The sequence below is a fragment of the Equus quagga genome, chromosome 9 (genome assembly GCF_021613505.1).
Source record: "Equus quagga isolate Etosha38 chromosome 9, UCLA_HA_Equagga_1.0, whole genome shotgun sequence".
NCBI lineage: Eukaryota > Metazoa > Chordata > Mammalia > Perissodactyla > Equidae > Equus > Equus quagga.
This window is the reverse complement of record NC_060275.1, coordinates 93,105,670-93,127,290: the sequence shown is the minus strand read 5'-3', so window position 1 is coordinate 93,127,290 and position 21,621 is coordinate 93,105,670. Positions and strand designations below refer to the sequence as shown.

Below are 21,621 nucleotides of genomic sequence, written 5' to 3'. Positions count from 1 at the left end.
TTCTCCCCAAAACCCCCCAGTACATAGTTGTATATTCTTTGTTGTGGGTCCTTCTAGTTGTGACATGTGGGACACTGCCTCAGCGTGGTTTGATGAACAGTGCCATGTCCATGCCCAGGATTTGAACCAATGAAACACTGGGCCGCCTGCAGCGGAGCACGCGAACTTAACCACTCGGCCACAGGGCCAGCCCCTGATTGGTTTTCTTATTGTCTTTATGGAGGAATGGATATTTGAAAGTCCATACTCTGCTATTCCTGAAGTTCTGCTCTACATCTATGTTTTAATTTGATATTTCCTACTCAAGTATTCCTTAGGTTTTGGTTGTCCGGTATGGTAGGCGTCCATTAAGTGGTACCTATGTTGCAAGACTTCTGGGCAAAAGAATTTGATACTTCCAACCTAGAGGTGAGAAATTCTTTTACAATCCAGATTTTGCTAGTTGTATAGGTGATAATAGTATGACAAGATAAGTCATGGATTGGAATTATATTTTAACCCCTCTTTTGCTAATCTCAGACAATTTCTTAAGCTTCTAGGGTACTGGATAACATTCTAATTCATACCCTACACCCCATAATCTCACATCTCTTTCTCAAGGGCAAGGCACGTAAGTTCCGTCACAGCTTAGCCCCAACTGCCTCCTCCACCTGAGTTCCCAGCCCTTTGGGAACTTCCTACCTTCCCTCCAATACAAGCTAGTATCAGCCTCTAAAGTATAAGATTTCCAGGGTAGGTCGATCAGGGTCCCTGCCCTCCCTTTTGCTCTCAGGAGTTTTCATATGCACAGATCGATTTGTGATGACCTGTGTGTGACCAGATTTCCAGTCCTTTGTTGTTGTTGATTATTCCTTTATGAAAGTTATAAACTTATCTTGCACATTTGCTTATAACACTGATCTCTTCATTTTCAGTTTCTTTATTTGAGTCTCTTTTACATTTCATATTGCACATTCAAACACCTTGGAGACAGGGATATTGAGCTTTTCTTTGAATCTCTAGGGCTATCACAGGCCTAATGCATATTTAGCTTTCTGTAAGTGTTTTTTTGAGTTAGTCAATAGCTACATATCCTGGTAAATCCTACATGTACAGACTTTGTTTAAACTTCTCAGTAGGAAGGTAAAACTCTACACCCACATCTTTAGATGTGGTATCCCCATCAGCTTAAGAAACTTCAGATATTCCAATTTCTCTGTCTTTCTCAAGGCATGTCTTACAGAGAGCTTCCCAGTGTGGCCCTCAACCAACTTTCCAGTTGCATTTTCTGCCAACCTGGAGCCCTAACCTAAGCTGCTCTGGTCCACAAACATGTCATGTGTTTTTGTTATGCGTTGTACCTTTACATATTAATATTCTTCCTCACTTCCACCATGAGAAACTCTTATTCATTCTTAAGATCCAGCTAAAAATCCATGCCTTCTCTACACTCTTCTTTGACTTCCCTAGCAGATTTAGTTCCCTTTTTCTCTTTGTTCTAATAACCGTTGGGACCTTCCTTTTCTTATCACGTTGTTATAATTATTTATTTATATGTCAGTTCTTATCAGAGTGCATGCCACATGAAGGAGCCCAGACAATGGTTGATGAATGAATATATGAATGTTTACTCCTCAACTAGATTGCAGAGTTGCTGAAAGTTGGAGAGTGTGTTTATTCTTTGTGCTCCAAGCATTGTGCCTGGCCCGTAGCAGACACACAGTGTTTCTCTATTGAATACATGAATGATGTCAGAAAGTACACCTGTTTAGTCATAGAAAACTTAAAGGATCATACTGACAAGAACATGCATGCAGTATTTCAAGTGTACTAAATTGGATCTTGCTGGCAGGACCATAGAAGGTCTTTGAGAGAAATGGAAAAAGAGACCCCAAATGGATGGACACAACGGTGAAGACACAGGTCTTAGTGAACAGAGAGGCCTTTGTGTAAACAAAAATGAGCCCCCTTCTGGATGAAGCAGCCCCATGCCAGGGATAGGACTTGGCAAGCTGAGCATAGGTAGATTTCACACCCTCGTCCCACCTTTAGACAGGTGTGTGCTGTGTGTATCATTGTGTGTAACAGCCCTGCTTTTCATCCACTGCAAAGGACTAACTTTCTCTCCCACTGAGAGTTGCTGCATTCCTTAACATGGGGAGAGGGACCTACTTATGCTCACAACCAAATCCTATCCATCTTTAGTTCTTAGAACAACCCAATTTTTTCCAGGGCACATGGTCTTTTAAAGAAGGCAGGATCAGTCACTCTGTGGATATGACCGTGGTAATAGTGTATTTGATTGGAAAAGGATCCTTCTTTGTTAAAGCCTATTTTTTAAGCAACTGTCTAGTGCCAGAGCCCATGATTTGGGAATTTTGTCTAATATTTTTAGCTTCTTTAGTCTAAAATATAAACAGCAAACTGCATATATGTTGCTAATAACTTGGAGTTATTTGCCTTGGAAATTACTTAATCCTAAGAATAACTCATCTAACTCTGAAAGAATTCCTTGTTTTAGAATATCTTTAGTCGATCTGAAAAATGAGCAGATTAATTAAAAGAATAAAAAATAAAGGAGCATGGATATCCATGGGACGGCAGCTTCTACTGACCTTGTAAGATGTATTCCCTTACCAGATGGCAAGGTGGCGAGGAGTCAGGTAATCCCTTGGCAAATAAGAACTGCAAGTAGAGAAGGAGAAGACTTTTCCCAGAATACATTCCTTATTCCCTTGGGGTCATCATTTACATCATATGCTCTGTCTCCAGAGCAAAGATGTCCCAGTGGTTTCTCTGTGTTCAAAAACAACTGTTGATTATCATGTTACACTGATTGAGCATATGCTATAACAAGAGTGGACTTCCACCAATTTATACACCAGTGATATTCCGCACATTTTGACTGGTTGGAAATTTGAAGTATGTATTAAAAACTTTCAGAGAGAAGTACTGTTATACCTGAATACTTCAGCAAGTCCATAAAAGCCCTTTTCAAGCCTACTGTGTTACAGAATCATGATATTAGCAGACTTACACTGCCTTCTGGGGGCTACATAATACAAGTAAGAGGAGGGGATGTGCCCTTCACTTTTATTGGGTACAAGGCTAAGTTCTGATAAAATTTGGAAATGGGTAGTGTTTGTTTTTGGATTCTCCCTCCTGAATGATCTTTACTTAATCTCTGCAGCCCAAGGTTATGACCCAGGCCGAAGCCCTGACAAGTGGCTTTCAGGGCATATCTTTCCAAATATGTGTAGTGGACTAGGCATACAGACTGCTAGGATAGGAAGGGCATGAAAGGGTAGCCATGATGGAAGATCAGAAGGGGATGGCAGGTGCCCTTCCAAGGAATGGAAGCACAAGTCGTTGATCTGACTATCTTCTTCCACAGTCATGCTCTTCAAAACGTGGTCTGCTTTACCCTAGTCATTTTAGGCAAATGTTTGTTATCTCAAACTTTAAAGTCATTTTGGGGGAGCAAATTGTAAAACTGGACATGAGAAGACTTAAAAACAGTGTTTACTGTTATTGTTGATAAGATTTCTTTGTAGCATTCATTATCTCTTCACTTCCCTTCTAAGATCTGTTTCTCTTTTATTAATTTAAAATATTTTATTCAAAGTTTGATTGATGTAGTATGATATACTAACTATACTTTACCAAATATTTCAGTTAAAAGAGTAATAATAAATAAAGGAAATAGGATAGTAAGTTACATCACCTAAGTGGAGAAGGAATTCAAGGTATTGCATCACTATTTTTTCATTGGCCTTCCCACGATACTGGCTTCAAACTCATATGAAGAAATCATTTGTTTATTTCCCCAGGCCCACCTCCTTTTAGGCGTGGATTTTTAACTTGCAGTTAGTAGGCACTTTTAGGCTAGATTTCAGGAAGTTCACAGACACTCAAAAAATGGTATACACATTTTGTGTATACACATGGATGTGTGTTATCTTTCCTGTGGAAAAACTCCCATAACTCTCATCAGATTCTCACTGGTATCCGTGATTTAAAAAAAAAAAAAAAGAAAAGGTTTAAAACCACTACTTGAGAGCAATCTCTTCAGAAATAGTGTGCCAGGAACAGTATATAAAGTTTGTGTTAAGTGATCTCTATAAGCTGCTAAAAATTTATTTTGGGTCCTTGAAGGTCGTTGTATCTTCCCCCAAATAATTTTATAGTCCAAAATGATGTTATTGAATCAGTAACCCCATAATATTAGAAATTCTGCAAAATGTATGGCAACTATCTCTATTCTAAGATATCCTTTTATTGGTAGGGGAGGTTAGGACTTTGACTTGTATTCAAGTATATTCAGTATATTTTTCTATTAAAGAATGTCACTGAATTTTCGGAAGTTAAAAGTAAGGGGAAAATAGACCAGTGGTTAAAACTGATGTTTGCATTCCGTTTGATCAGAGAGGCACAATAGTTGAAAATGCATCCACCATCTTTGTCTTCTTTCTGTCATTGGATTCGTAGGCTCATTAACAGCCCTGGATCATTTGAGACCTCTATTCCAATTTATCACTGTTCATTTACTCATCTATTTTTCCCACTATGAACTCTTCAAGGGCAAGGACTGTATCTTGTTTATCTTTGTAAGAATTTAATGAATTTATTAAAATTTATTAAATTTAATAAATAAATACATCTTTGGTATATAATGCATATTTGACAAATGTTTGTTAGTTGAGAGAGTATATTAATAAATGAATGAGTTAATGAATTTCTTCTAAAGTGTGAGCCTAATTTGGTAATAAGTGATTCAAAAATAAACACAACTTACAATTAGAAAGTCTTTACTGATTCTTGACGTAGTAATATAAACTGTAAAGTAAATATTAATAACTAATTTGATAGAACAGCTAATATTATTTAATTAAATATTTCTGACAGTGCCCAAGAGGATCATTGTTAGAGTTGTCAATGCAACATTTAGGGCTATTTTAAGATTCTAGTAATAGTATAATTTAAAGAAATGGTCATTTAAATTTCAATTTTGCCTTCTGAGTGAAATATTTTTCAAAACCATAGCTAAGTTTTTCCATTTACAAGAAAACATCTAGTTATCTGTTTTTGTATTGGCTTCTTGTAGAAATTCTAGTGTCTATTTAAACAGAAAAGTGTGTAAAATTAATGAGTTTCAGTTTAGCCATTCAAGAGTAATAAATACATGGAGTTCAGGACAATAGAAAAGCTCAATGTATTTACATGATTGAGTAGTTTTAGAGAGGAATGATATATTTGAAAGAACATGAGATAATTCATAATATTAGACCATGATAATACCTCTGATATTTGTTGTTTGTTTTTAATTCAATGCCAATGTCTAATTATGTAAAATACTTTAATGCTTAGGGTTTCGAGTTCCAAACTTAATAATTTTTCTCGCTTGGAGCCAACACTTCACCTTTTGGGTGTGCAGTTTGACCAGAATGTGGCCCACAACATCATCACTGAAAAGCCTGGGGCAGCAACGAAACTTTTATATCAATTGTACACTGTTCTTCAGAAAAAGAGGAAAAGCGGACTCACTGGATTGGAAATGCAAACAATGCAACCTCTGACAAATATAAGACTTCAAAACATGAAAAGTGAGGCTTTTCGAGATGTGAGTACATAAAGAAATACAACCATGTCACAATGTAAAACTTGGTAAAGAGAAATGACACTGGTGTTGCATTCTCAAAGAAGCCCTATTGGGTATATATGTCCCTTATGTATGTTATTGGTCATACTTGGGTTTTATTTTCTATTAATATTTTCAATTGATTTATCCATTTTGGTGTCTCCCTCCATCCTATCCACATTACCATAGCTTATTGAATTCTATTTGTTTCTAATTCTCAGTGCTATTTATGCCTGCTTCGCTCTTTCCATTTCTACCCCTAGGATATCTGCTCAGATCTCCTTACGAACTATTTCAGCAACCTACTAACATGTCTCCCAATCTTCAGGCTTTCTCCTAGCGGTTAGTCAACTACTAGATGAATTGTCCCCAAATTCCACTTTCACTGGGTTCTTCTTCTGCTCAGAAACTATCTGTTTTACATACATCCTGTCTCCAATTTAGACTGACATTCAAGATCTTTCATTAATTGGTCTCAACCTGTCTTTCTAACTTTATTTCTTCACAGTCCTCAGCATAAAGTCTTTCTTCTCCATTGGTTGGCAGCCTGTCCTTGAGTAGAACTTGTATTTTCCTGCTCTTCCTTCTCTCCCACTCAAGCTCACCCTTTTCATCTCTCCTCTTCCCTCAAACTTTTCTCAATCTGCTTCTCTGCAACCTTCGCAGTACACATGGATCCTTCCTCTGGAACTCCTAGGGTACAGATAATTCTCATTCTCTGGTACTAACCTCCTGCTGCCGATACTGTTGGTTAACTTTCATTATTTATTTGTCATATGCCCTCACAAGATTTTTGGTTCCTCAAATTCAACTAATATGCCTAATACAATGCTTTGAACATTACAAATACTTATTAAATGTATTTTGATTGATTTATACAACTTTTTAGTTGACAGTTCTCTCTAGTTCCTGTGCTATTTTCTTATGGTAAGTGAAGCACATTAACTTTTCCAAGCCTCCAGGATAATGGGGAGTGCTGCACTGATACAACACACTAAATAGCAATGGAAATAATTAAAATTGTATATTTAATTTATGAAGCAACAATGACATAGTAAATGTGAATGCCATATCCGCTTTCAGATTTGTCTGTTCTTAATGTACATCATTATGATCCTGGTAGCATAATGAACTCAGTATCCATGGAGAGCTAGAAATTAGATATGGCTTAAAGCTGAATAACTTAGTATATTGCATCCTGCCTGCTTTACTTGCAAGCTGATTAACTTTGGGCTAGTCCCTGGAACAGTCTCAGTCTCAATTTTCCCAAATGTAAAAACAAGGATGATTATCTCTGCCTGTCTCAGAGCTAGGCTTTTTTGTAGTTTCAAGAAGACAACATACAAGACAATTCTTTGTAAAGTATAAAACTATCAATGGTAAAAGTGCTGTAAGAGCTGTGTAGATGAGGCCAAACAAGAGGCCATTGGATTTGACGTTGGCCATGGGTGACCTTCCAGAGTCAATCATTCATTCATTGGACAAATATCTGTTGGGGTCATACTTTATGTCAGGCACTTGCACAATGAACAACACAGGAAAAACCCCAACCCTCATAGAGCTTACATTTTAGGGAGAGAAAAATATTTTGGTAGAGTGATGTGGATTGCAGTGAGTTGAGGAGTAAATTGAAGATGACAAAGAGGGGAACATAGATTACTCTTTCAAGAAATGCGAAGGCAAAGGAGAAAAGAAAATAAGAACAGTAGCAGTGGGAGAGAAGCTCAAGGGAAATATGAGATCATTTGTTTTATGGACACAGAGACTAGGACAACTTGTCAGCTGAGAAAAAGAATCAGTGGCAGGAGATGACTAGTGTGAGGACCAAGTAGAAGGAGATCCTCTGGGAAAGAAAAGAGGGAGAATGAATCAATGGTCCTGATGAAGGAGGAGATATCTTAGGAAAGAATTAAGATACTTTAAGATTTATTTTTTGATTCCAGATGGAAGAAGAAACAGGTGTCTATTATACAATAATATAAATAATGAGTAAAATTTACTGAATATACATAGTGAGATGCCAAGCCCCGTTCCAGGTGCTTTATATATATATCATCTTGCTTGATGTCTACAACAGTCCAATGAGATAGGTACTTTTATGATTCCCGTTTTACAGATGGTGAAACTGAGGTGCAGAGAGATTAGGTAACTTGCCCAACTTCATGTAGGTGGGAGAGCTGAAACTCAAACCTAGGCAGTCTGACTCTAGTAGCCACACACTTACCAGGGGGCTGTATGATATCTCAGTGGGTATTTCTTGGGTTTGGGGGGAAAATAAGAATTAAGTTGAAGATATAGATGATACGTGTTGAAGTGGAGAGGTGGCATGTTCAAGGCCTTTACATTTTCCTTGCCACTGTGAAGATGGAGGCCCACCCATTTTTAACAGTGAGAAGAGCAGGAGGGTCGGTAAGGGATTAAAGTCAGCTCAAGGGTCCTTAAGAATTCTTCCAGGTAAGAGTCAGTATCTACTGAGGCCGTGTTAGAGGAGAAGGACCAAAAACGGTTTGAGCAATAGTACTGTTTCTTTTTGTTTTTGGTAAGTCTTCAGTTCCTAAGGAGATTACTTTTGGATATAAAAGTTTTAGTTAAATACATTAGCCGCATTGCTCTGTGTCCCACTTTGTAATCATCTTTGAGAGTTCATTTTCTTGTACTGTTGCACTCTCATTTCCAGTGGCCTGGAAGTTTTAATGTTTCTTTATTAGGAAGTGGCTTAAGTAATTAAAAGAACCTGGCTTCTTATATTGTCTCATGTGTGTTGAAATTAGGTTTATAAAATTATTTTTATGAAAATGTATTTCCAGTAATTCAGGTATGATTCACTGAAAATCAAACTTAGAGCAAAAAATTTAGCTATGAAAGTATATATAAGACTATTTTGTTAGGAGGAATTCAAATCGTGTTTTTTTATTGTCCTTACATTAGTTAAGGATATGAGTGATTAGTATGGCGCTTGAATTTTTCTAACCATCAACAGTAGTAATTCATTGAAATTTTATTTTGAAGACAAATTTTATATGTGCTTATAATGATGGTATACTCTTTATTCTCTAATAATGGAATCTTTTGAAATGCTTTCTTTGTTTAGAGACTTAGAAACCTGATACCACGTCAAACTGATTTCAATCTGATGCGAGTTACACACAGGTTTCAAGAAAAATATAAACACATGAAAGAAGATTTTGTCCAAATGCATTTTGAGAAACTTGAAAATTTTCAAAAACTCAAGGAAGAACAAAGATGTTTTAATATCGAAAAGGTTTTATAGAACAATTTTTCCAGAAACTAACTAGTGCATAGTATACTGTTTGCGATGTATGCCTATAGTACACATTGCATAGTCATTAATGTAGCACATGTTGCGTGTTCCTTATCCGTGACTCATGTTCTGCTCTGCTCTCACCTTTCTCTCCCTCACTTTTCCCTTTTCTCCATCCCCCATCTTGCTGACTGTCACCTCTACTTGTGGCTCAGAATAAGAACTGCTGTTCTCTAGAGTGGCAGATCTCTTTAATTTGTCTGGTAAAAATTAATGCTTCGTATGCTTTTGTGATGGGGGGTTGCTACTAGCTGCTCCAGCGAAGGCTTATGACCATTGCCATCTCTAAGAGATGCAATGATTTTTCATCAAGAGCAGACATTTTCCCCTCTCTTCTCACTCTTTGGCAACCTTTTGGTCTTTCTACCCTTCCCCATTTTTCCTCTACTGGCAATATGGGTGATTCTCTGCTTGCTTCCTTTTCCAACCCCCTTAAACATCTCCTAACATCTTCCTAGCCCTTTTTGAAGTGCTTTGACTAACTCCTTGCTGCTTCTCATGTTTCTTTGAAAATCTTTAATGATCTCCTTTGCCTTTAAGGACATGAGAAGACAATGGTGTGAGGAATCATTAAAGACTTTTAAGAGAATTTTAGATGGCTGGGTATATGGAATGTGTAAACTACAGGCAAAAGAGTTATAGTTCTTTCATTGTGCTGTAAATAATTTTTTAAGCTCATATATTTAGAATGATAAGAAATTAACATATTCTGAATGTAGTCAACTCCTTATGAGGAGGGAGGGAAAGACAGAGACACTCTAGAAGATCTTATGATCCCATTCCTTGCCAGAGAGTGGATACAGGATTAGGCTTGCCCTTGGCATTGCATGATAAGGAGACAAGGCACTCCTAAAGTAGTGTTTAAGATGAGACTGAGTGCTGGGACTCTAGTTTATGTGGAACCAGCCTGTCCAACTTTGATATACCAAGTCTAATGCAGAAAGTCTCCAAAGAAAGCTGGGAAAAACAAAATCTGACACCATTAAATATTCTGAAATAAATTATGTTAAAAATGATAGGAAGCAAATAGGACAAAAGGGAGAGACTTTGTTTTCCTGGTTTTCTTTCGAAAGAAAGATAAACACATTGCAGTTAGATTAAATCACATTTTGGAAAGTGAATTAAAGAAAATTTTAGAATTATTTACAATTTCTGACTTTTACTGGTGAATTGAAGTTTCTTATCTTTAGATGTAGGAACTAATGATCTTATCACTTCCAATATAATGCTTTAGTAGTAAAGTCATGATTAGTTTCACTTGTTACATCTTGAATCTATTATTTTTAAAATATTTTATCTGATTTACTGTTTTTTTCTTTCAATTATGCCCTCCTGCTTATATTCTTCTTAAATAATTACTGCCTACATGGAGAAGAGATGATCCAATAATGATATCACGTAGTTTAGTGTTAATTCAATATTTTAGAGAATCTCTGAACTCATTGTTTAAGTGTGACTGAGTTTTGGGGAAGCTTGTCATTTCTTCTGGGTTCCCCAGGAGCACTCCTGGAGACCATCTCCTAGACTGAATTTTCTCTTCAGACCGTCTTCAGAGACAGAACTTTCTCTTCCCGTTTTTGGGCATGTCATCAAGGTGGAACAAGGGAAAGAATTATACTCCTCTTTGTATTTGAGATACCTGTATTAGCATTTTAATATCATCACCCAGAATGAAAATACACACATTTGATAGGCATAAGTTGGGATTCCAAAGTTGTGCTTAATATCATACTTTTAAAAATAAGTCATATTGACACCTGCTTCCTAACATTATATGGTTGTGACATGTAGTCCATTGGTTAATTGCTGAGTTTTGAAAATTTCAGTCAAAAAATTGTATATATGCGTACCTATGAGTGTATAACATTGCCTGTTATTGCGATGAACTGAATAACTAAACTAATGTGTATGGAATATTCAGCAACGCTTGAGTAGAAGACGACAAAATGAAATAATGGCCAAAATCCAAGCAGCTATCATACAGATTCCTAAGCCTGCATCAAATCGTACTCTAAAAGCACTTGAGGCCCAAAAAATGATGAAAAAGAAAAAAGAGGCAGAGGTAAGTGATAATCCTTTAATATTGTGTTGTGTTATGTTAATGAAAGAATGGTTTTTCCCTTAAAACATAGAGACTTCCCAAAACTTCTTATGTTCTTTTCAGATTATTTCTGGCATTGTCCCATCTCATTTAAACTCCTCTACTGTTTGCATATCCAATCCATTTGATACTGTTATTTGTTCAGAAACAGAGAATGTAGCTGTAGGCCAGGGATGGCAAACTCCTGTTAAATGACAGTACCTGTCTGGACTCCTGTGTTGAGAATTCTGTGATCACCAGCAAATTAGACCAGAATGGGTGTTCTTGTAATGGGTCATGACTCCCATGAGTAGAACAGAAGCCAGCTGAGGTACACATACCTCGTATGTGCCATTTCTACTATATATTTTTACTCAGTTCCTCTTCACTATGCTATACTATTGTCTGATGAATCCTAGAAATGTTAAGTTATTTGGCTGTTATCAGTATATTTAAATTTAAGATACCCACACTGGTGATATTTTACTAGACCATACCAACTGTCAATTATTCCAATAGGATACAATCTGATTATATTTCACGAGGGAGCGATACTACTACATTTTGATACTGATTCCTTCAGTCTGTACTGCATACTGCTACAATGCTTGTTAATGATGTTCTCTCCCATGACCTAAGAAAAAGATTAATAGCTACCATTTATTGAGCATCTGCTATATGTCAGACTGTGGGTTCGGTACTTCACATTATCTTTAATTTATAAGTGACTCTGCTAAGTAGGGTGCTATTTTTCCCATTTTGTAGATAAGGAAATTCAGTCTCAGAAAGCTGACATGTTTTACCCAAGTTCACAGTTCTGGTAAAGCAGAAATTGACAAGTTTCTCTAATTTCTCAATCCATTGCATTTTATATTAATCCACATTTCTTTTTTTTAATATTAAAAAATTCTGTAGTTGGATTCTAAAAAATACCACCCACAGAGGCTTTTTTCTGACTCCCTTTTAGTAAAGTATTTAATTCCTGTATTTCCCTGATTTGATTAAAGTTTATTAATAAGAATTTGCGTAGACAGGATGAGCTAAAATTAGTTTCCAGAGAGCAAATTAATAGTGTGAATAAGGTTGTGCAAGAAATGTTTAAAACAGTTGAGACAACGACAACGGTTTTTAAAGAAATATTTATATCCCAAAAATGCTTGTTTTCATTTAAAAGAATTGCATTCAAGAATGCATGGCCTAGGGGCTGGCCCCGTGGCCGAGTGGTTAAGTCTGTGCGCTCTGCTGCAGGCGGCCCAGTGTTTCGTTGGTTCGAATCCTGGGCACGGACATGGCACTGCTCATCAAACCACGCTGAGGCAGCATCCCACATGCTACAACTAGAAGGACTCACAACGAAGAATATACAACTATGTACTGGGGGGCTTTGGGGAGAAAAAGGAAAAAATAAAATCTTTAAAAAAAAAAAAAGAATGCATGGCCTAACTCTGATAATCTTCATTCTCATTAAATGCCCTTTGATGCACTGTCAGAACTAGAATTGTGAACTGAGTGATTTAGGTTAGGCAATTTTCAGATTCTTTTAGGTGTATTTAGCCTATTCTAAAAGTAACAAATAAAAATTATGAAAGTGTTGTAGAATGCAGCTTTTTATATCTTGCCTCCTAATTAGCTCAAATTAGTAGAGTCTGTCACTTTATAAACTTGAATGAATATGGTAACTGAAGATTTTCAGTGGTTTTTAGAGGTGGAAAACTGATAATGAATTTTCTTTAAAGGATGTGGCCAATGAGATTAAGAAGTTTGAAGCATTAATAAAAAAGGATCTCCAGGCCAAAGAAAGGTGGGATGTAAACTATTTTAATAATCATAAAACTTCATTCTGTTCTACCTATAAGTTTTGAATATTTACAATTAGTTTATCTGGACTAGCTCTTCCAAAGCTGGTTTCACTTGGTCGAATCTTCATTAAGACATTATATGAAGGAAGATAAACGAGCTAAGATTGAGATTACTTATTCATTAACAACTTTGGTAAAGATCAAGAGGGAAAGTGGCTACTGTGAGATGTGAAGTTTATTTTTCTATGCTCTGCTTATTCTTCTAAGTTCACACACATTTTTAAACAGTCACTAAAATTGTTTCAAGTTACCATTAGTTTAAATTTGTCACAGTGAAGTCTTGGTAGACTCTAGTTGGTTTCTGTCACGTTGCCTCCTCAGCATTTAGCACAGGGACCAGCAGTAAAGAGTTGTTGAATGAATTTATTGACCGAATGTCACTGAGACAGGCAGTTTGGTGAGTTCATTGCAAAAAGTCCCCAGTTAATGGGCTTCATTTGCTTAAAGATAAGGATTCCCTCCCTTTTTGTTTCCTACTGGGGGTCATTCACTCACAGAAAATAATCAATCAGGGAGCACATATGTAGGAGCTACTTGAGTTCTGCATTTTTAAATGGAAAATATCCAAACCCTACTCATTTATATTTTATGGAATATGAAATAAATCTGTTAAAGAAGAAAAACAGATGCAAATTAGATATTTCAGTTCCATATTAATATTTATGAGGGAAGATAATAGAGTCAAATGAGGAGGAATAAGAAAAAGCTAGAAGAAGAAATGGCAAGGAAGTCAGGTGTGGAAGGAACATGAAGCAAAATGGGGAATACATACATTACCTTTCTTTCTACCCTCTGCAGAAACTCCTGATGCCCTATTCTGACTCCCACCCCCAGTGCTGCCCCAACTCCGAAAGAAACCCCGCAATCCAAGCCTACTCTCACATGCAGCTGCCAGTTGAACCCCACCACACCCACCCTATCCTTGGTCCACGAAACCACTGCATTTCTTCCAACTCATTCACTCAGCTCACCAGCCACATGCTCTGAGGGATAAACAGATGGTGTCCACCAGAACGACCATCTTAAAATATTAAAACACTTTGTTACTTCTTGGGGAATGGCATTCCCTGTAGCTCTATGGCTGGCCCCTTTCCTGGGACCCCTCCATATCTACATAATTTAGCAACCAGAATTAACACCAAGCACACCAGCATCTTCCAATCCCTGCACCAGCATCCATTTGATTGATTGGTGTCCTTGCCGTGTCAGTTATTAAATGTTTTAAAGATCATGCCTATACAATACAGCTGCAAACATTCCCCCTGCTCCCTATAACCTTTGCCAACCCAACCTGAACCTAGTCTCTCCGTCAGTTAGCTTTAGAAACCCCAAAACAAGAGTGAGTTAAATTGGATAGAAGTTTACTTCTCTTTTGTGTAATAGAAATGAGAATGTAAGCAGCCCTGGGCTTGCATTGCAGCTCCAAGGTCATCAAGGACTGAGGCTTTCCTTTAGCTCAGCTGCCCTGTTGTGTGGTTTTTGTCCTCAAAGTCACATTCACAATACAAGCTGGCTGCTGGGGCTCATTTGGCCCATGTTTCAGATATCAGGAAGGAGGATAGACAAAAAGTGGATATCTCCAATCTGAAATAGCTCCTTTGAAGAGCCTTCACAGAAGTCCCATATAACATTTCTGCTTACATCTTATTGGCCAGAATTCAGTCACGTGGCCATACTTAACAGAATGGGAGGCTGACAAATGTAGTCTTTAGCTGGGTGCTTTGTTTTCCTGAATAAAATCGGGGCTCTGTTTTGAGGAAAAAGGGAAGGAAATAGCAGTGCCTGTCCCAGGTTCTTTCTCTGCAGAGGCCTCCCCCTGGGCTTGCCAGAGATTTCCCACTTGGGGGCCATGAGCTGTAGACATCCTCACTTCTCAGAGCTGCAGGATAGGGCCTCGGGCAGCCTGAGTCCCTGGACCAGTCACTTTTGGCTGTGAGCAGCCTCGTCTGAGACTCCAGATCCCTTACAGGGTGCTGCACAAGGAGCATTTTCTCTGATGGCCCCGAAGTAAAAGCTATCGGCAGACACTGGTCTGGAGCAAACTCTCAAAGAAAGCGAAAGCTATGGTACAATATGGCTTTCTTTAGCCTCTTTATTAGTCACTACTTTTTTAGTTCTTTCTGAATTCTTATCTTAGAATCAAGCCTGTTCCGGGTTCTTTCAGCAGTTTCACACTACTTGATGTCAGAAAGCACTAAAATCTACTCATAGGTTGATCCTGAGGAGCAGTTTCTGCAGCTGCCTCTTTCAAGGCTGCTACTGAAACAGTTCCTCAGGACCTCACCTCAGAGTCCATCTGTTTTCTTTTATGGAAGAATGAAACGATGTCTCCAGGAGAGCAATGCACAAGCTCCCTTGGCTGCTTTTTCCTCACAGTTTTCTGTACAGTTTCTTTATTTTTTAAGACAAATGATAAATGCTGTCTGCCATTTGTTCCCTTAGCTAAGGTTGTTGGCTGCTGTCATTTGACATTTGGATTCACAGATTTACCTTAGGCTCTTCCTACCAACAGCTTTTTTTATATATACAAATTTGGCCAAGGTTCCTATTACTATTAATTCATACACATACAATTACTAATTCTATGGAGGGCTGAGAAGCAAACAGATATAAAGAAAACATAGTTATTGCCCTCAGGAAACACACACCCTAGTAAAATGAATATTTATTCAAGTAAATATCATGTCACTTTCTTCAGACCTTAATTGGAATGAGACAGCAAGTAGATGAATGGATGGATGGGCAGACTGATTGATAAATAAAGGAGAAGCAATATGTTAAGTATATTGTTGGCAGCTTAAATACAGTGTTGGGAAAGCTATTCATGCTCAATCCAACGCAAAGGCTTTTAAACAACACATTTAAGTGAAAATATAGTAAGAATTTTGATGAGTGATCTAAAAAAGTTATACCACACAATTTTTATCAATACTTAATTGTACTAAATCTTAATAAATAAATAGGGTCACACTTTGTCTTTGATCTCACTGAGGCTTTGGGAGCTACAGTTTCTGCTCAATGACTCTCACTGACAGAATACAATTGAAGATTGAACTCCTGCTCATAAAATAACTAAAATTTCAATGTGTGATTTTTAAAATTGTATTATCCTTGTACAGTGCTTCTTAGTGAGTATTTGAAACTTAGCAGACATCAGCTACATGTCAGGACTACAAGGCAAGATACAGAGAGGAGTAAAATAGGATACTTTTCTAAAGAGCTCAGAATTCAGCTGGGAGCAGCAAACCTACAAATACTGAACTATAATACAATATGATCTGTACTATAAATATATAATTATTATTTCATTAAACATGAATTAACTATGCTTTTGCAAGAGTACTTCTGTCCATATGAGAATTGATGACCGTTTAGTCCTTATACTCCATAAGAATGTGTCCTTGTCTTTTGAATAAGATTATAAGTTATATTTCAAACCAAATATGTTAATAACTTAAAACATTAAAAAAAGATCATGTTAAAATTCATTATTTCTTAGCAAGTAACATTATGATATATCTTATACCATTGTATGATTGTATTTTGCTTGTTTTTTAAAGAGATATGCAGATGAGAACTAATTATTTGTTTCTTACACATAAAAATATATCTTTTACTTTTAAAGATAACTTTTGAATGAATGTATAAATTCTGTACTAAGCCAGCATTTCTCTCACTAAATTGAGTGTGTTTTCTTTCTGTTGGTGAGACCACCAGACTCTTCTTGATCCTTTAATTTTGGACATGAGGTAGGATAAGAACCCTGAAGTAGGTCTTCTCATTTGGGTTTCCAGGACTTGAGCAAGAGGCTAGGTCAGACCTGTGCTTGCAAGTGTGGCACCATGAGCAAGTCAGCTTTCCACAGCAGGGCCTCCAGTAAGAGCTGGGCCCCTGCCCTGAGCAGTCAGAAAGTTAGTGGGAGTTCATAGAGCAACTTGCATTTGCATAGGGGAGAGGAGAGTTGTAGTGGATGGAACTATCCTTGGAAGTACTCTCAGTGTCCTGACGTTAGTGTACCTGGCCGACTCTTGTAGAGGTGTGCCTTCCCTGACACTTGAGTTATTGGTATTGTGTCTACTGTTGACTCACAACAGTGGAGGCAAGAGGCCTAGAGCCAGCAGGAAGAAGATGGAGAGAAATCCAGAATCTCTGGGTACAGTGAAGATCGTAAGAAGTAAAAGAACAAGTAGGTGATAGACCTAGAAAGAAGACTATGCTAAGATATAGTGAGCAGAAATGGGGTGAGGCGAATGGAATCGATTGATAAGCGATGGGTGTCACACTGAAGTTCTAGTATTTGCTTTAATGCTTGTATTAGTAACAGAGAACTTAAGGGAGCCTTCTCCTCTCATCTTCCTTCATAATCGCAAGTAGTGGCATGTGATTGAATTATTTTTAAAAACTAAATAAAAACTATTGTCCTTAGTGCATCCAAGACTTCTTTAGATACAGCAGGTCAGACAACTGCTGATTTGTTAAACACTTATTCGGATGATGACTACATTAAAAAAATCCAAAAGCGCCTTGAAGAAGATGCTTTTGCACGAGAGCAAAGGGAGAAAAGACGACGGAGACTGTTAATGGATCAGTTAATAGCCCACGAAGCACAAGAGGTAATACATTTAGATGTTGGTTAAATAATAGTGCTGGAAATTGTACAAAATGTAGTCTTTTATACACACACACATATGTATATTTGTATTATCTGCCACTCTGAATCAAATATCAGTGGCACATCCTCACATCTTAATAGCAGATAGACTCAGAAAAAAAAAACCTACATAAAACATTTACTAAAGAAGCTAAAATCTGGTGATGGTTGTAAAATATTGTGAGTGTACTTAATACCATTGAATTGTACGCTTAAAAATGGTTGAAATGGTAAACTTTATGTTATGTATATTTTACCAAAATAAAAAAAGTACTGACCAAAAAGGAATCTAAAATCTGTTGACCATATGTATCTATTGTTACTTTTGGAGGTAAAAGGGAACTTTTTTCTCCAGTTTTATTGAGGTATAATGGACAAATAAAAATTGTATATATTTAAGGTGTACAACATGATGTTTTGATGTGTGTATATGTTGTGAAATGATTACCATAATCAAACTAATTAACACATCCATCACTTCACATAGTTGCCATTTTTTTTATGTTTGGTGAGAACACTTAAAATCTACTTTTATAAGTTCAATATTTTTAGATTCCACATGTAAGTGAGATCATACAGTATTTGTCCTTCTGTATCTGGTTTATTTCACTTAGCATAATGGCCTCCAGGTTCGTCCATGTGTCACAAATGACTAGATTTCCTTCTTTTGTAAGACAGAATAATATTCCATTGTGTATATATAACACATTTTCTTTGTCCATTCATCCATTAATAGACACTGAAGTTGTGTCTGTATCTTGACTATTGTGACTAGCGCTGCAATGAACATGGGGGTGCAGATATCTCTTTGAGATACGGATTTCATTTCCTTTGTATATATAACCAGAAGTGGGATTGCTGGGTCATATGGTAGTTCTATTTTTAAGTTTTTGAGGAACCACCATTCTCTCTTCCATGTTAGCTGTACCAATCTACATTCTCACCAACAGTATATAAGGGTTCTCTTTTCTCCACATCCTTGCCAGCACATTTTCTTTCTTTTTTTTTTTTGATAATAGCTATTCTAATAGGTATGAGGTGATATCATATTATGGTTTTGATTTGCATTTCCCTGATGATTAGTGATGTTGAGTGCCTTTTCATATACCTATTGGCCGTTTGTTTTTCTTCTTTTGAGAAATATCTTTTCAAGTCCTTTGCCCACTTTTTAATTGGTTTACTTGATTTTTTGCTATTGAGTTGTTTGAGTTCCTCATGTATTTTGGATATTAACTAAAATTTATGGTTTGCAAATATTTTATCCCATTCTATAGGTTATCTCTTCTTTCTGTTCATTGTCTCCTTTGCTGTGCAGATGCTCTTTAGTTAGATGCAATCCCACTTGTCTATTTTTGCTTTTGTTGCCTGTACTGTTGAGGTCATATACAAAAAAAAATCATTGCCTAGACCAATGCCAAGAAACTTTTTTCCCTATATTTTCTTCTAGTAGTTTTATAGTTTCAGGTCTTATGTGTTATTCTTTAATCCATTTTGAGTTGATTTTTGTATATGGTGTGAGATAAGGGTACATTTTCATTCTCCTGCATGTGGATATCTAGTTTTCCCTGCAACATTTGTTGAAGAGACTGTCCTTTCCTCATTGTGTAGCCATGGTACTCTTGTTGAAGATCAGTTGACTATACATGTGTGGATTTATTTCTGGGCTCTCTTTTCTGTTCCATTGGTCTATATGTCTATTCTTATGCCAGTACTATACTGTTGTGAATACTTGAGCTTTGTAATATATTTTGAAATAAGAAAGTGTGATGCCTACAGTTCTGTTCTTCTTGCTCAAGATTGCTTTCGAAGTCTTTTGTGTTTCCATATGAATTTTAGGATTGTTTTTCTATTTCTGTGAAAAATGCCATTGGAATTTTGATAGGGATTGCATTGAAAATGTAGATCAGTTTAGATATTATGGACATTTTAATTCTTCCAATCCATGAATGTGGGGTATCTTTCCTTTTATTTATGTATTCTTCAGTTCCTTTCATCAGTATTTTATAGTTTTCAGTGGACAGATCTTTTACTTCCTTGGCTGAATTTATTCCTAAATATTTTTTTATTTTTGATGTGTTATAAATGGAATTATTTTCTTAATTTTTTTTCAGGTAGTTCATTGTTAAGTGTATAGGGACACAACTGATTTTATATGTTGATTTTGTGTCCTGCAACTTTACTGAATTTGGTTTTTAGTTCTAATAGTTTTTAGAGTTTTCTGTATATAAGATCATGTCATCTACAGAGACAATTTTACTACTTCTTTTCTGATTTGGATGCCTTTCCTTTCTTTTTCTTGCCAGTTGTTCTGGCTGAGACTTCCAGTACTGTGTTGAATAGGAGAGGTAAGAGTGATCATCCTTGTCTTATTCCTGATTTTAGAAGAGTGGTCAAAAGATGAAAGCTTTTAACATCATACCGTTGAGTATGATATTAGCTGTGGGTTTGTCATATATGGCCTTTATTATGCTGAGTTGCATTCCTTCTATACCTAATTTGTTGAGAATTTTTATCATGAAAGAATACTGAATTTTTCAAATGTTTTTCCTGCATCTATTGAGATTATCAAAAAGGGACTTCTTAATGAGAATAACATGGAAAAGTTGTTAGTCCTCTCAGTTTGTTCATTAGTCTATTCCAGCGGTTCTCGAAGTGTGGTTCCTGGACCAAGAGCATCAGCATCACCTAGAAACTTTTAGGAATGTGAATAGTTGGGCCCCACTTCAGACCTGCTGAATCAGAAATTCAAATCACAGCTCTGGGCTGGGGTCCAGCCATCTATGTTAACAGGCCCTCTAAGTGTTTTGATGCAGCTATAGTTTGAGAATAACTGATGAACTCTTACATTGATCACATATTTACTGAACCTCTTCTATGCTCTGGGTACCTGTCCTAGGTCCAGGATACAGCAGTGAACAAGAATAGTGAGGAACCTGCTCTCACAGACTTACTGTTTGGAGGAAGATCTATAGACAAGCAACTACAGTAGAGTGTGAAGGGGCAGTGAAGGTATTGGGCGGGACAGGTGACACATGGGAAGGAAGTCCAGCCCTGGCTTAGTTCAGAGAAGTTTTCTAGAGGATGATAACACAGAAGCATGAGGAGGGGTTCAGAGTTAGCTAATTGAAGGTGGAGATGATTGTGATGAGGTGGGGTTAAGGGTTAGTTTCCAACAGAGGCTGAAGTGGTAGAAGGTAAAGTGTGTTTCCATCATAGGGAAAGCCTCAGCGCTTTTCGTGGACTAATATGTCATTTAGCAGGAGTCACCAGAGGCCAAATCATAATGAGCCTTATAAGTTATAGAGGGGAATAGGAAATTTTATCTTGAGTGCAAAGGGCCACAAGAGTGACAAGGTCAGATTTGCCTTTACAAAGATCACTCTAGCTTTAGTTTTGAGAATAGATTACATGAGGGCAAAACGAATTATAGCTGTTGCTGTAATTTAGGTAAGAAATTATCCTGGTTTAAGGGTAGTGGCAATGGGGATGGAGAGAAGTGGCTTCAAGAGCTATTTTAGAGGTAAAATCAATAAGACTCAATGATTCATCAGACACAGGGGAGTGAAAAAGTGGGCTGAGAGGCCAGATGTCTAGCTTGACCAGCTGGGTGGATGGACATATCATTGGCTGTGATATGGCAGATGATAAGAGGAGCAGCCTTGGGGAGGAAGGTGATTCATCGAGTTGTGAATGTATAGGGCAGATCTACATGTCTAAAATATGAAAGACCATTTGAAGATACTTCCTTTATTCATCTATCTACATCTGGTCTGCTCAATGTATCTGTTAAATGAAGGGAAAGACAGGATTTGTATAAGCACAAAGAAGTGAAACTGTCCATGGATTCACTCCTTCTTTAGTGAAAAATTGAAAGAATAACTCTTCCATCTCTCTGTGCTAAAAGGTTATTTCTTCAGATTCACATTTCTTTACTCATTTAGTGTGGTAGTCTCTCTTTTAATTAGAAGAATTAGAAATTATGAAAATTAGATGATTAAAAAGTAGATTTTAAAATAACTATCTATTTCAAGTTTCATTAACTAGACATCTGTAGGCTGCTGTAAGCACCTAACCACAACTTGTATCATTCTT

The 21,621-nt window shown here is 36.9% G+C and overlaps 1 protein-coding gene across 2 annotated transcripts in view; it reads left to right on the top strand.

Annotated features, from left to right (window-relative positions):
- SPEF2 (sperm flagellar 2) overlaps positions 1-21,621 on the top strand; it is a 176,448-nt gene that overhangs the window by 19,845 nt on the left and 134,982 nt on the right. Inside the window, exons 3-7 of one of the 2 annotated variants that reach the window (XM_046671896.1) lie at positions 5,347-5,599; positions 8,709-8,879; positions 10,861-11,001; positions 12,756-12,820; positions 17,305-17,491. In XM_046671896.1, coding sequence (XP_046527852.1) covers positions 5,347-5,599; positions 8,709-8,879; positions 10,861-11,001; positions 12,756-12,820; positions 17,305-17,491 — 817 coding nt within the window. Of the gene's footprint in view, positions 1-5,346; positions 5,600-8,708; positions 8,880-10,860; positions 11,002-12,755; positions 12,821-17,304; positions 17,492-19,848; positions 19,875-21,621 lie in introns of those variants that run through there. The other variant, XM_046671894.1, reaches the window with a different exon arrangement.